Consider the following 12,320-nt stretch of genomic DNA (forward strand, 5'->3'; position numbering starts at 1 on the left):
GCTGGTCGGGGCTCCAAAAAAGGCTGAGTCATTCCATGAGATGAGTATATCAGTTGATCATATAATGTTAATTCTGAATCAGCAAAATGTCAGATTTATATTTAGCATTTTCATTTTAAGAAAGAAATGTAAGGTATAGTCTATTTCCGAAAGATAAAGCAGTGTTTATACTCAAAAATGCAAGCCCTCAATTATCTGAAAAACACTTACCTAAAATGGTTCCAGCTTAAGAATTATGAACAGAATTCATAAAAATTCCATTTATGAATGCACATAAAACAGGAGTAGATAAAGTTCAGGACTATCGCTGATAAATCAATGAATTCATATAAATAGGTAGAAAATAGTAATCAAATCCTCATTGTTGTACCCTCCACATTATCATTTTTTTATTTATTTGAATTTGGGTTTTTCCCTCATATGAAAACATATCTAAAGAACAAGGTGTTCAGCATATAAAATAATCGCCTTTCTCTATTTGCTCTTGGTTTGCAAAGCCCATCTTTTCTTCATTTGTTAACTTTTGCATGGACTTAGAGGCTGCTGATTTAGGATGGCTGTTGCTAAAGAAATTAGCAAATGACTCATCTAAAAGCACTTGTGTGTTTGCTGACATTCTGACAAGCAGTGGCTGCATCATTGACCTGTGGACCTGTCCCATGCCAGGACATAGTGGGCTGAGTAACTCATGTGACAGGAACCAGATGAAGACTAGTCTGAGGAAGGACAGGCATCAAGAAGGACAGAAAGGTGAGACAGATGAGACGAGAGGCCATTCCAGTCAACTGGGTAGGCTTTGTAAAAAATGGGACAAAGTCTAAAGAGAAAGAGTTTCTTGGAAACACAAGCTAAGGTTTCATGAGAAAAGAGAGTACATAGACAAGAAGAGAATTATAAAGCAAGTCAAGAGAACTGAAATCTAGAGTTTTAATTTAATTCACATTACAATTGTCAGCCATTATAAACAAATGGTAATAATTTAATGGACCCTTATGTTAAGAAGACTCTCTCAAACCCTTAAATGATGCAGCACCTGCCTCTCCAGTGTTCTGATAAGTGGCTATTCAGCATCTTCTTAACGTATCTTAGGTAATGAATTTCTTTCTTTATTAAGAAGGACATTCCTGTTATAAAACTGCTAATTATTAGAAGAGCTTCTTTTTAGTAATAGTCATTCACCATTGACAGTAGTAGCATGTGGAACACACAGCAGAAAACCTCCTACCTCCACCTGTTGCCCTCGGAGTATTTAAAAGAAAAAAGCCTAATGAGCCCTTCCCCTAGGACAGTGAATATTCTTACCCTTTCATCATCTAGGCTGTGCTATGATTAAAAATGTCTACACTCCATTTGTTATTTTCCTCACTTTCTGTTTATCCCTCAACCCAGTAACATCTGATTACTGATAGATTTTTCTCACCAATCTATTTCCTCATGCCTACCTTTGGAATTGTTCTAAAAAAAAAAGACATTTAGGATAGATATGCTAACTATCAGACCAATGGACAAGACTAAATTCCTACATTACCTATTTTTCACATTTATCACCGATTTCCTCTAATCTGTCACCTTCACTGGCTTTTCCTAGTTCTCTGCTACCTCACTAGCCCCTTTACAGTGTTATATGTATCTTATTCTTCTACCAGACCATCCAATACCAGTAGTTTTCAGGTTTCCACATTACATTCTCTTCTTTTGTCACTCTTACCTCTTCCTAGCAACCTCATTGGCTCTCATGATTTTGATTATCATTCTTAGGCTAAAAAATTACAATTTTTTATTACTCACACAGACCTCTTTCCTAAGATCTGTAAATTTGCTTATTTTGTATCTCCACCCAGATGTTCCAGAGGCCCTTCCAAATTAACAGATATAAAACTGGTCTTTTACTCTCCCCAAACCTATTCCTCACTTAGTGCTCAGAATCACCATTGGAGAGTGGCCAAGAAGGCAGAGTAGAAAGATTCTGGGCTCACCTCCTCTCGTGAGCACACCAAAATCACAACTATCTCCAGAACAACCATCAATGAAAAAGACCAGAACCTACCAGAAAAGATCTACAACTAAAGACATAAAGAAGAAACCACAATGAGTCTAGTAGGAGGGGAAGACTCACGACATTATCAAGTCCCATACACCTGAGTGGGTGACCCACAAACTAGAGAATAATTACAACGCAGAGGTTCTCCCACATTGGGCTCCCTAGCCTGGGGATCTGGAAAGACAAACCCCCAGAACATTTGGCTTTGAAGACTAGCATTCACACTCCCACAACCTAGTTCTGGACTTCTTTATCACTTGTCTAAACTCTTAACTGATCCTCTTCTTTTGAGTTTCGGTCTCTCTAGGCAGTCTTCCACATTGCCACCAGAATGACTCTGCCAAAACACAACTAAGATTATGACATTCCAACTCCTTGAAGCTCTTTATCCATTTTCTATAGCCTAGCAAAGCCCAAACACTTAGCATGGATCAAAGGCCTTTTGCAATCTGGCTTCTGCCTATGTTTTCTGCTTTTTCTCAAGTCTATCTTTCCATACTTTTCAGGCCTTAGCAGTTCTAATAGTTCCATCTGCTTATAAGGTACAAGTCTCTCTCACTTGGCCCCATCTTCTTAGTCCCTGGTAAACAATTCACCATTCAAAATCTATTTTGAATTTAACTGTTACCAAAAAACATTTCCTGACTAACCCAAACTCTTCTGTGTTACTCTTTTCTCCTGCATACTTATACTATGGCCTTATGTCACATCATGTTCATGTATGTACACCTGTGTATCTACTCTGTGGAACTCTGAGCTCCTTGTAAAAGATCATTTCTTCTAAATACTCTATCCTCCCTCATCCCCTCCTGTGCATAGTAGTTCAATAAATATTTATTATATAAACAACTGTGGTTAATAAAATACAGAAATTATCATAAAAACTAGCAGTCTAGTAAGGAGAATATATAAATAAACCATTCAAATGTGACGTATTCTGCATAATCCCAGGTCTGTATGGGTATCACAGAAACACAGGCTTCACAGACACCTCAGTTGTGTGTCGTAACGGATGTCACCTCAAGGCTTGACATATTCCTCTGTCCATGGATGAAAGCTATGAGAGTCTGGGAAAATATTGATAACTCCTACTTCCCATCCTGAGATACAGAAACAAAGAGAAAAAAAGAGAGAGTATAAAGGAAAAGGAGGAGGCTAGTGTGAGAAGCAATGAGGCAGGGCTGGGGAGGAAGAGGTAATGTCTGAAGTAATAGAGAGCCTGGCACATGTAGGCACTAAACAAACATTTCTGAATCAATAAATAAGCAAGTGAGTGGTAGTGGATAAGGCAGAAGAAGAGTAGGAAAAGGGAGGTCCAATAACACAAAAAGTTGTGATTTTAGCTACTAGCTCTCTCTGGTGTGATTAACCTACCACTGAGTGGATCTTCTTGATATACCAACTTTCATTCCCTGTTATCTTAAAACCACTAATAAGGTACAAACCTCATGCTCAAGGCTATGAACTGTGATGGAAGGAAAGTAACCCATTTTTAAAGAGTTTTGGGAAACTGCCAGAAGAGGCAACAATAAATATCTGATTGTTGATTGATTCCACTATAAATTCATAAACATCACCTTAAATAAGCCCATGGTCTTGCCCTGCAGTGGTGATGGTTGCTCATATCTGCAATACATTAAAAACCGCTGAATTATACACCTTATACGGGTGAATTTTATGGTATGTGGACTATATCTCAGTAAATCTATTTTTTTATTAAATTAACAACAATGGTAACAACAAAACAACTATATGGAAATGACGCCAAATTTTATGTCCAACTTAGATTTCTGCTCTGAACTCCAGACTCATACAGCCAATCTCCACATGCATTTCTCAAATGCATCTCTGGATCAGCCCATTAAAAAAGCCATCCTGGCCTCCCCTCCCAAGTGACCTATTTCCAGTAGTATCTCCATCTAACACACATGCCACCTGCCTTCGTCCTCTTAACGCAAGGCTCAAATCCATCAGTTACTCTAAGACTTCCCTTCCTCACTTTCCTTATCAAACCCAAGTTAATGCTCACATGCATTCACTTCCTTCTATCTCAGCTACCACCCTCTGGTGCCAGACCCTGTTGTCTGCACTGGACCACTGCCACAGCTTTCCAATTACTTGGCCATATCCACTTGCCCACCCTTGCCCACTTCAATTCATTCTCTAATTCTATTCAGAGCTATTGCATCCAAATATAAATATGGTTTGTGGCATCCCTTTTCTCCATGCCCCCTTCCAGTTTAACAACCTTCAAAGGACTTAAAGACCAAAGCCCTTGACTTGACCTACAAGGACCTGCTAAGACCAGCCCCCCCCTTCTCCCTAGTTCATCTCATACCACGCTCCTGCTCCCTTTCCAGCCACACTCACCTCCTTTCATTTCATTGAATATCGTGTTTCTCCTTTGCCTGTGCTGTCCTCACTGTCTCAAACAACTCACCACTTACCCCTTCCTTTGCTTACTTAAATCTTACTCTTCCCTTGTGTCTAAGCTTCTTAGAGAAGACTCCCCCTGCCATCCCTGGCCAGGTCAATTTTATGTGCTAATAGCACAGTGTGACCCTCCCCATCTTCATTCCTATCACCGTTATGATTGTACATACAACTGTGTCTCCTTTTGGTTAGTTACTATCTTTCCTACCAAATGGCTACCTCTATATGGGCACCAGCCCTGTTTCTGGTTTTGCTATATTGTTACTGGTTGTTATTTTGCCATACTCAAATGCCTGACTTAGTGTCTGTTCCCCAATAGTACATTCTTAATAAATACTTTTCGATTGGCAATAAGTTACAGGAGAAACACTTTCTTTTACTTGGGGACTTTCTGTGCTCCCTCCTGAGCCTCCCAGAGGCAGGACTTGCCAGGTCGTGGTCGGGGCAGTTGACAGCTTCCCGGGGCAGGCTTCTCTAGGCATTGACCTGCTTTCCAAAGACAACGTTGGGACATCTGGGGCTTCTGTTTGGCTAAACAGGGCAGGCAGCAATGACTCGGTTGGCTATGTGGAAACTGTTTGGAAAATGCAGCTTTACTTGGGGGTACTGAGGAGCTGTGGGAGAAGGAGAGGAAAATGGTGGAGCAGCGCAGAGTGAGAGAAAACTGGGGAGGGGAGGACATCCAATGGGAACTTCTGTGAAGTTTGCCTTGTGGTATCCAATTTAAACACCCTCCATATTCCACATTAAACCATAGGTAAAACTTAATTAGTTTGCTAATGAGCAGTGGAATTTTGTCTGGTGTGGGCAGGGCCATGCTGGAAGAGGATTAGGCAAGTTGCTGAGTTCTACTTCAAGGTAGATGCAGGATAAGAACACAGCACTTTGTCATTCAAACACACCCAAGAACTCCAATAGGAGTCCTATCCTATCCTCCATCTCACCTGGTCCTTCTGGAGATTTAGAAGACAGAGTTGTGCATCTCTTCGACTTTCCACTTACCTCATGGTATTGCAGATTGGTACTCCCATATAAGATAAGTGAAGTATTTCAAATAAAGTGGCTTGACCATGTAAGATTTTATTTTTCTCCCCATGATCAGAGGGCATTTCCAGGAATGTTTTCTAAACATCATTTAGCTGTGCTTTTGGTTTTGTTCCAATAACAGTGAAAAACTAGGAACTACAAGTTTGTGAATTCTCTAGGTTTATGAAAATGTTAAGCAATGGAATTGCACATGTACAGTGAAATGCAACTGTTATCAAATCTTGAAAATCTGAATGAACTATTTCAGGAAGTAAGAGCATTTTTATGGCATGAATGGGCAGGAAAATGACATTTGCTTACTCTGTACTAAAGTCAGTGCATTATTTTGTATTCATGAATACATTAATCCCAGAGGCTATGATGGGAAGGTAGAATTATAGCACTGTTGTGTAGCATGTATGATGTCTTTCCTGATTTTTCTAAATAGAGGAAGTCTCTTTTATTGGTTATTCTTCACAGTAGTATTGTAAGACAAGTCAATCTCCTTATCCTGACAGTATTTTTGAAACCACTGACAGAGAAGTGAAATAAACTGCCAGCATCACTAACAAGTGAGTGAGATAGCTAGAGTAAGCACTTTTGTGTCTGGGTTACCAGACAGTTTTAATTTATTTTCAACCTGCATCACATGGGCTTCCCAGGTCACAGAAGAGCTATCATGTGAAGATATGCAAAGTTAAAGGCAATCTCAATTCCTGCCTTGGGAAAGAGCTACATACTGCAAAATATTTTTCATCGATTACTTTATATTCAAAACCCTGCAAATTAAGGCCAGTATGGCTTCCAGTTCTACCAGTGAGGAAAACGCGACCCAGATAAGTGAAATGATGCCAGAATGTGCAGAGCTGTGGCTGGAATCTCACTAACCAGTTGTACGAGGTTACAATTTATATGCATTCTTTACACTAAAGATTGTGCGTTTCTAAAGTCATAACATCAGCTCCACAGCAAGACTTTCAAAGAGACAGAATTGTTCTTTTTTGTATCGTGCACGTTGAAAAATAAATTAAACCAGGCCTCCTGGTCCTGAAAATGAAAAGAGAGGTTTTTTTCCTCATACAGGCACAGTATCAATTTTTTATAATACGTAAGTGTAGAATGAAAACAAAAGAAAACAAAATGATTTACAAAGTGTATCAATTTTTGTAATATCCAATTGTATGATGGAAACAAAAGAAAACAAAAACTATTTACAAAGTTTTTTAATATGGTGCATCAATGAAAAGAATTAAATATTAAATTTTTACATTCCATCATCTCTAAATACGTACTCAGTAAGTTAGCTTCATATGTTTTGGATTTTTAAAGTGTAGTCAAAAATATAAAAGACAAGGAGAAGGGAAATGAATTGGTTTTTTTCATAAAACCATAAAAACATATTTTCTCAAACACAGGACCAATCAGCTCAATAAAAACATTTACTAAACTAAAAGAAATTTTTGGAAGGAATCACATAGCCTAGAGCAGAGGACATTTTCCAGAAAAGCAAAATATTGATACATGTGTCAACAAATAGTTAGCAAAACAACAACAAACTTATTTTAAATACTCCAAAATGTTTGTGTTTTTAATTTGGGAAAATCCTATCTCCAGTGGGAAATATGTCTAATCAGTTCCAAAACATTAAAGTTATTTTTCTTTCATTCTCAATTAAAAATTGGTTGGGCACATGATTATGTATTTTCAGAGACAAAATAGTTGCCTTTTCCTTTAACTGTATAATGTAACAGTGGATTCAGGGTCAGTTGTAGATTTCCATCAGGACTGTTCTCAAAGATTCCAACCCCATTAAAATGAAAAATAGCATTAAAATGTAAAGGTCTTGACACTGAAATGTTTTACAATTATCAACCATCCAAATAGATGCCAAGCAGAATTATTTAAAGGAGCTGCAAAGTTACTTCTCGGTTAAAGCAGAGTGACAGCTGATATAAGTAGCTCCATTATTTACATATCTCTCCTACACTGCTCTAGAAATGAACAAATAAGAATTCCATGTTGTTTTGTTTGCTTTTCTCCCCCCCCCCCCATTAGAGGCTTTTCACCAGCCATGTTTCTTTCACCTGAGGAATGAATTCATATCCCAAGTCAATTAGTAGGTAAATCTTCAGCAATGTAATTGAAATTATAATTCAGACTTCAGATCAGTAACAATGTTAGCAGGTCAATAACAGCCACCCAGAATCCTGTGGCAGTTCCTGAGATAGAGAGAGTTTTAAAGGAAAAAGGAAAGCTAACTCCAAATAAATGAAAGGAGTACTTAGAAGCATAGAGGTAGAAAAGAGATAACAGAATACATAGGAGCAGATAAAGAAAGTTTATTGGAATGAAAAGGAGAAGGAGATAAAGTGTACTGGAGCAGGATTGTGACGAAAGCAATAAACCAAGTGGAAAAAACTAGAATGTATTACTGTTCTTTTCATTACCTAACAGTGCTACCAAAAAGATTATTGTCCTGACTGGGTTTGCTTCTATCAGCAGTTTTAATGTGTGAATTATATACAGTGGTGATGCCTTGCAAGATTTACACACACACACACACACACACACACACAAGAACAGGCTTTGTGCAGGGTGCATTCCATAAAGGAGGCACTTTACCTGTTAACCTTATTCTGGACATCAGAAACTTGACTACAGATATCCTCACCTTGGCCACAAAGTTCAATCTCTCTCCTTGATAAAAGCTGAATGAGACGTTTCTAACCAGGGCATTTAAAGACGCACAAAGGGGAGGAGGAACGTGGAACTTAGTTGAGGATGACGTTGCTTGAGAACCACACTCAGCTCCGTCAAGCACAGAGGGTGAAGTTGAGGGTGATATTTGGCTTGCATTTCTTTTTCTATTTGCTGACACAGCTTGATGGCAAATGTTCCAAGTGTGGTTTGTTTCCAATTGTGCTGCCCTAACTGCCTGTGCCTACCTGGGAATGCTTTCTTTTTTCTGCTTTGCTGCCTCCCTTGTCTTTGAAAGAAAGAACACAACTGCAAGGTATCTGTAGTCAGAAAGTCAACCACCATTTCCAAACACCCTTCATTTGATATGCAACAGAAACTAGAGAGGTAAAGAGCTAGGAGGAGGATTGTAAATAAAGACTCACCGCTCCACCGCTCCCTAAATTAACATAGAGTTTTGCCCCATGTCTGTGGCCTGTGAATGTTTAAGAGCAGTCTGAATCGACTAGCCACTTCAGAATAATGTTATACTTCACAAAAGTTAGGAGATTTGGTCCTCTGCCTCTTTTCTGAGCTATTTTCTATATATCAAAGGAACAGGAAAAGTACACTGGACTGTTTCCAAACTGAAAATTCTCTCACCCACTCTGCCCACAGCTCCTGGTTTGAGCAGAGATGAACTCTCTAAGCCCATCGTGATTCTGTTCACAGAGTAAACCTCGTCCCATCTACTCCACTCTGCTTCTCCTTCCAGAGGGCCTGGAGCAAATGCACAAGCCGCGGAAACTCAGGCTTCTTGACCTGACTTCATTCCTTAGGCTACTCCTTTAAACAAGCCTAGCCCATGGTCAAGGCTACTCTTGACTTTACGGATGATCTGGAACCTGTCAGGCCCAGTGCATTAACTTGCCTGATGTCAATTTCAGATCACATATATTATTTTCAGTGTCAAATTATTCAATGTGGTCTCTCTCCCACTGCAAAGGCAACACCAACTGCTCTGGTTAAAAATTCTAACCTACATATTGGTTTCCTGTCTTGATATTTAATTCTCACTACTTTTAGGCTATATAAGAGCATAAATCTTCATCTTCCAAGTTACCACCAAGTCCATGAAGCATTTCATGATTTTTACACTGAGTTGTTTCCCCTACTAACTTCTGCACCTAAAAGAAAGGAAATCAGTTATGGAAATCAGTGATATATACCAGACACTCCAAAATCTCTGCTTTTAAAATATGAGAGATAGCAGTAACTCCAAACAGACCAAATACAGTAAGTGTATATACTTTTTTATATGCACCAAATAGCATGGCTTCAAAATATATAAAGAAAAAAAAATTGATCCTCAAGGAGAAACTGACAAATCTAATATCAGGATAGATTTTAACACAACCTTCTCAATGATTGATACTGATTCTTTGAAGTAACTACTCCATTTCTAAATTTTGAAATTTAAAAATGTTACTTCTATAAAATTCATGGTTTCATAGCTAAAAATTAATTAACCAAGTTTCTCACTTAAGAACTAAGAAAAAAGAATAGAATTAAACCTAAAGGAAATAAGGAATAAAATAATAAAGTTAAAACTGGAATCAAATAGGTAACAAAGAATCAATAAAACAAAAGTTGCTTCTTGGAAATGACAAATATAATATAAAATCATAACTGGTGAGAATATAAAGAAAAAAATTAAATGAACAAATAACATCAAGAGAGAAAAGGGAGATATGACCACAGATGTAGCAGAGATTTTTTAAATTAGAGAATATTATGAAAAACTTTGGAATTAAATTTTAATATTTATACAAAATAGAAAAATTCCTAGAAAAATTTAACTTACCAAAACTGACTCAAGAAGAAGTAGACAACAAGACTTGTCACATATTCATTAAATAAATTAAATCTGATCTTTAAAATCCTCTACCAGCGAATACATCATTTTAGATGATCTTTTAAGCATTCTATGAAATGAAGTTCTATGAAACATTCAAGGAATATATAAATCCAATCTTAACCAATCTCTTCCAGAGAATAGAAAATGTGAAGTATCCCTGCATGGGTTAGGATAACAATAGGGTGTTGTATCAGGGACTCAAAGCTAATTCAGTGGCCTAAAGAAGACATAATTTTGTTTTTCTATTACATAACAATCCATGGTTGGTGTTTTAGACAGAGAGGGATGTCATTCAGGACCCGTTTCTTCAACCTTGTTTTTAGGATTTTTGGTCTTTGGTGTGTTGTTTTTGTTTTTGTTTTTTTGTCTGATTGATTGCAGATACATCCACATTCTGGCTCATAAGAAGTACACAGAGAGTGTATGGAAAATGCAAACCTCAATATTTTAAATCTCTGATTTTAAAATTGTGTGTATCACTTTTGCTCACATTCCATTGGGATCAGTATAGTAAGCAGTGAAAACCCAACTTCAAAGGAGTCTGTGAAAACTGTCACTGCTCTACATTAGTATGTTTAGACAGGCTTCAACTCACTTCTGTTGAAAGTATGCAAGTAGAGGATGGATGACACCTGTTTGATGTACTGTGAAAGGAATTCCTGCATCAGAATAAAGGTTTCTCATGTTCCAATCTAAGAGTTTTTCATACTCCAAGAGTGTGTGAATCTATCATATAGTTTTCTCAAAAAGCAAACAAAGGGAGAACACCAGAACAAGAAAATGAGTACAAAATAAGAAGGCTGAAGGCACCAAAACAAGCCATTCACTCCAAATTTGCCTGTGTTTGGAGGTGAGAAATAGGTCATGTTAGCGCTAAGATTATAGTTCAGGGAAGAGTGATTCAGTCCCTTGTTGCCTTAAATCCACGAATTTACCAAGTAAGGGCCATTTCTGTATTTTATATGTAACTACCATCATGATATACCTCAACTGACTCATTAGATAGTACAGGAAGAGAACTCAAATTTTATGTAGCATCTACCATACTAGATGTTTATAAATAATATTTCATTTAATCTTTCTGTAACTGCATTTCTATAGATGAAGAAAATTATAATTAAAGAGATTAAACCAATTGCCTGAGGTTATACATCACCTGGGTTTCCATTTCCCTGATTTATACAAAGGATTTCTTTTCATTTAGCTCTAATAGCCCAGTTATTTGAGGATTGGAATCACTACACCACACTGAAGGGCAGTAGTAACAAGTCATTACAGGTAAAGTTTCATATTTTTAATATAAAATGCCTGCATGTGGAAACTAAGATATGTAATTGTATCTGGAAGAAATATATTTATGATTATTAATTGTAAAATATATTTTTTTGAATTTTGAATTTTATTTTATTTATTTTTTTATACAGCAGGTTCTTATAAGTCATCCATTTTATACACATCCGTGTATACATGTCAATCCCAATCTCCCAATTCATCACACCACCCCACCCCACCCCTCCGCCGCTTTCCCTGCTTGGTGTCCATTCATTGGTTCTCTACATCTGTGTCTCAATTTCTGCCCTGCAAACCGGTTCATCTGTACCATTTTCTAGGTTCCACATATATGTGTTAATATACGATATTTGTTTTTCTCTTTCTGACTTACTTCATTCTGTATGACAGTCTCTAGATCCATCCAAGTCTCAACAAATGACCCAATTTCGTTCCTTCTTATGGCTGAGTAATATTCTGTTGTAGATATGTACCACATCTTCTTTATCCATTCATCTGTCGATGGGCATTTCGGTTGCTTCCATGACCTGGCTATTGTAAATAGTGCTGCAATGAACATTGTGGTGCATGTGTCTTTTTTTTTTTTTTTTTTTCATGTGTCTTTTTGAATTATGGTTTTCTCTGAGTATATGCCCAGTAGTGGGATTGCTGGATCATATGGTAATTCTATTTTTATTGTTTTAAGGAATCTCTATACTGTTCTCCATAGTGGCTGTATCAATTTACATTCCCACCAACAGTGCAAGAGGGTTCCCTTTTCTCCACACCCTCTCCAGCATTTGTTGTTTGTAGATTTTCTCATGATGCCCATTCTAACTGGTGTGAGGTGATACCTTATTGTAGTTTTGATTTTCATTTCTCTAATAATTAGTGATGTTGAGCACCTTTTCATGTGCTTCTTGGCCATCTGTATGTCTTCTTTGGAGAAATGTCTAT

General features: G+C 37.5%; 1 protein-coding gene across 1 annotated transcript in view; it reads right to left on the reverse strand.

The window, feature by feature from the left end:
- The window catches only part of LOC309660803 (uncharacterized protein), a 576,745-nt gene that overhangs the window by 141,271 nt on the left and 423,154 nt on the right, over positions 1-12,320 (reverse strand). The window contains exons 5-6 of the mRNA XM_082461931.1: positions 4,961-5,088; positions 3,619-3,667 (exon numbers count right to left, since the gene is read on the reverse strand). Of these exons, the coding sequence (XP_082318057.1) occupies positions 3,619-3,667; positions 4,961-5,088 (177 nt within the window). The remainder of the gene's footprint in view (positions 1-3,618; positions 3,668-4,960; positions 5,089-12,320) is intronic.

This window comes from Balaenoptera physalus (assembly GCF_965194825.1).
Source record: "Balaenoptera physalus genome assembly, chromosome: 5".
NCBI lineage: Eukaryota > Metazoa > Chordata > Mammalia > Artiodactyla > Balaenopteridae > Balaenoptera > Balaenoptera physalus.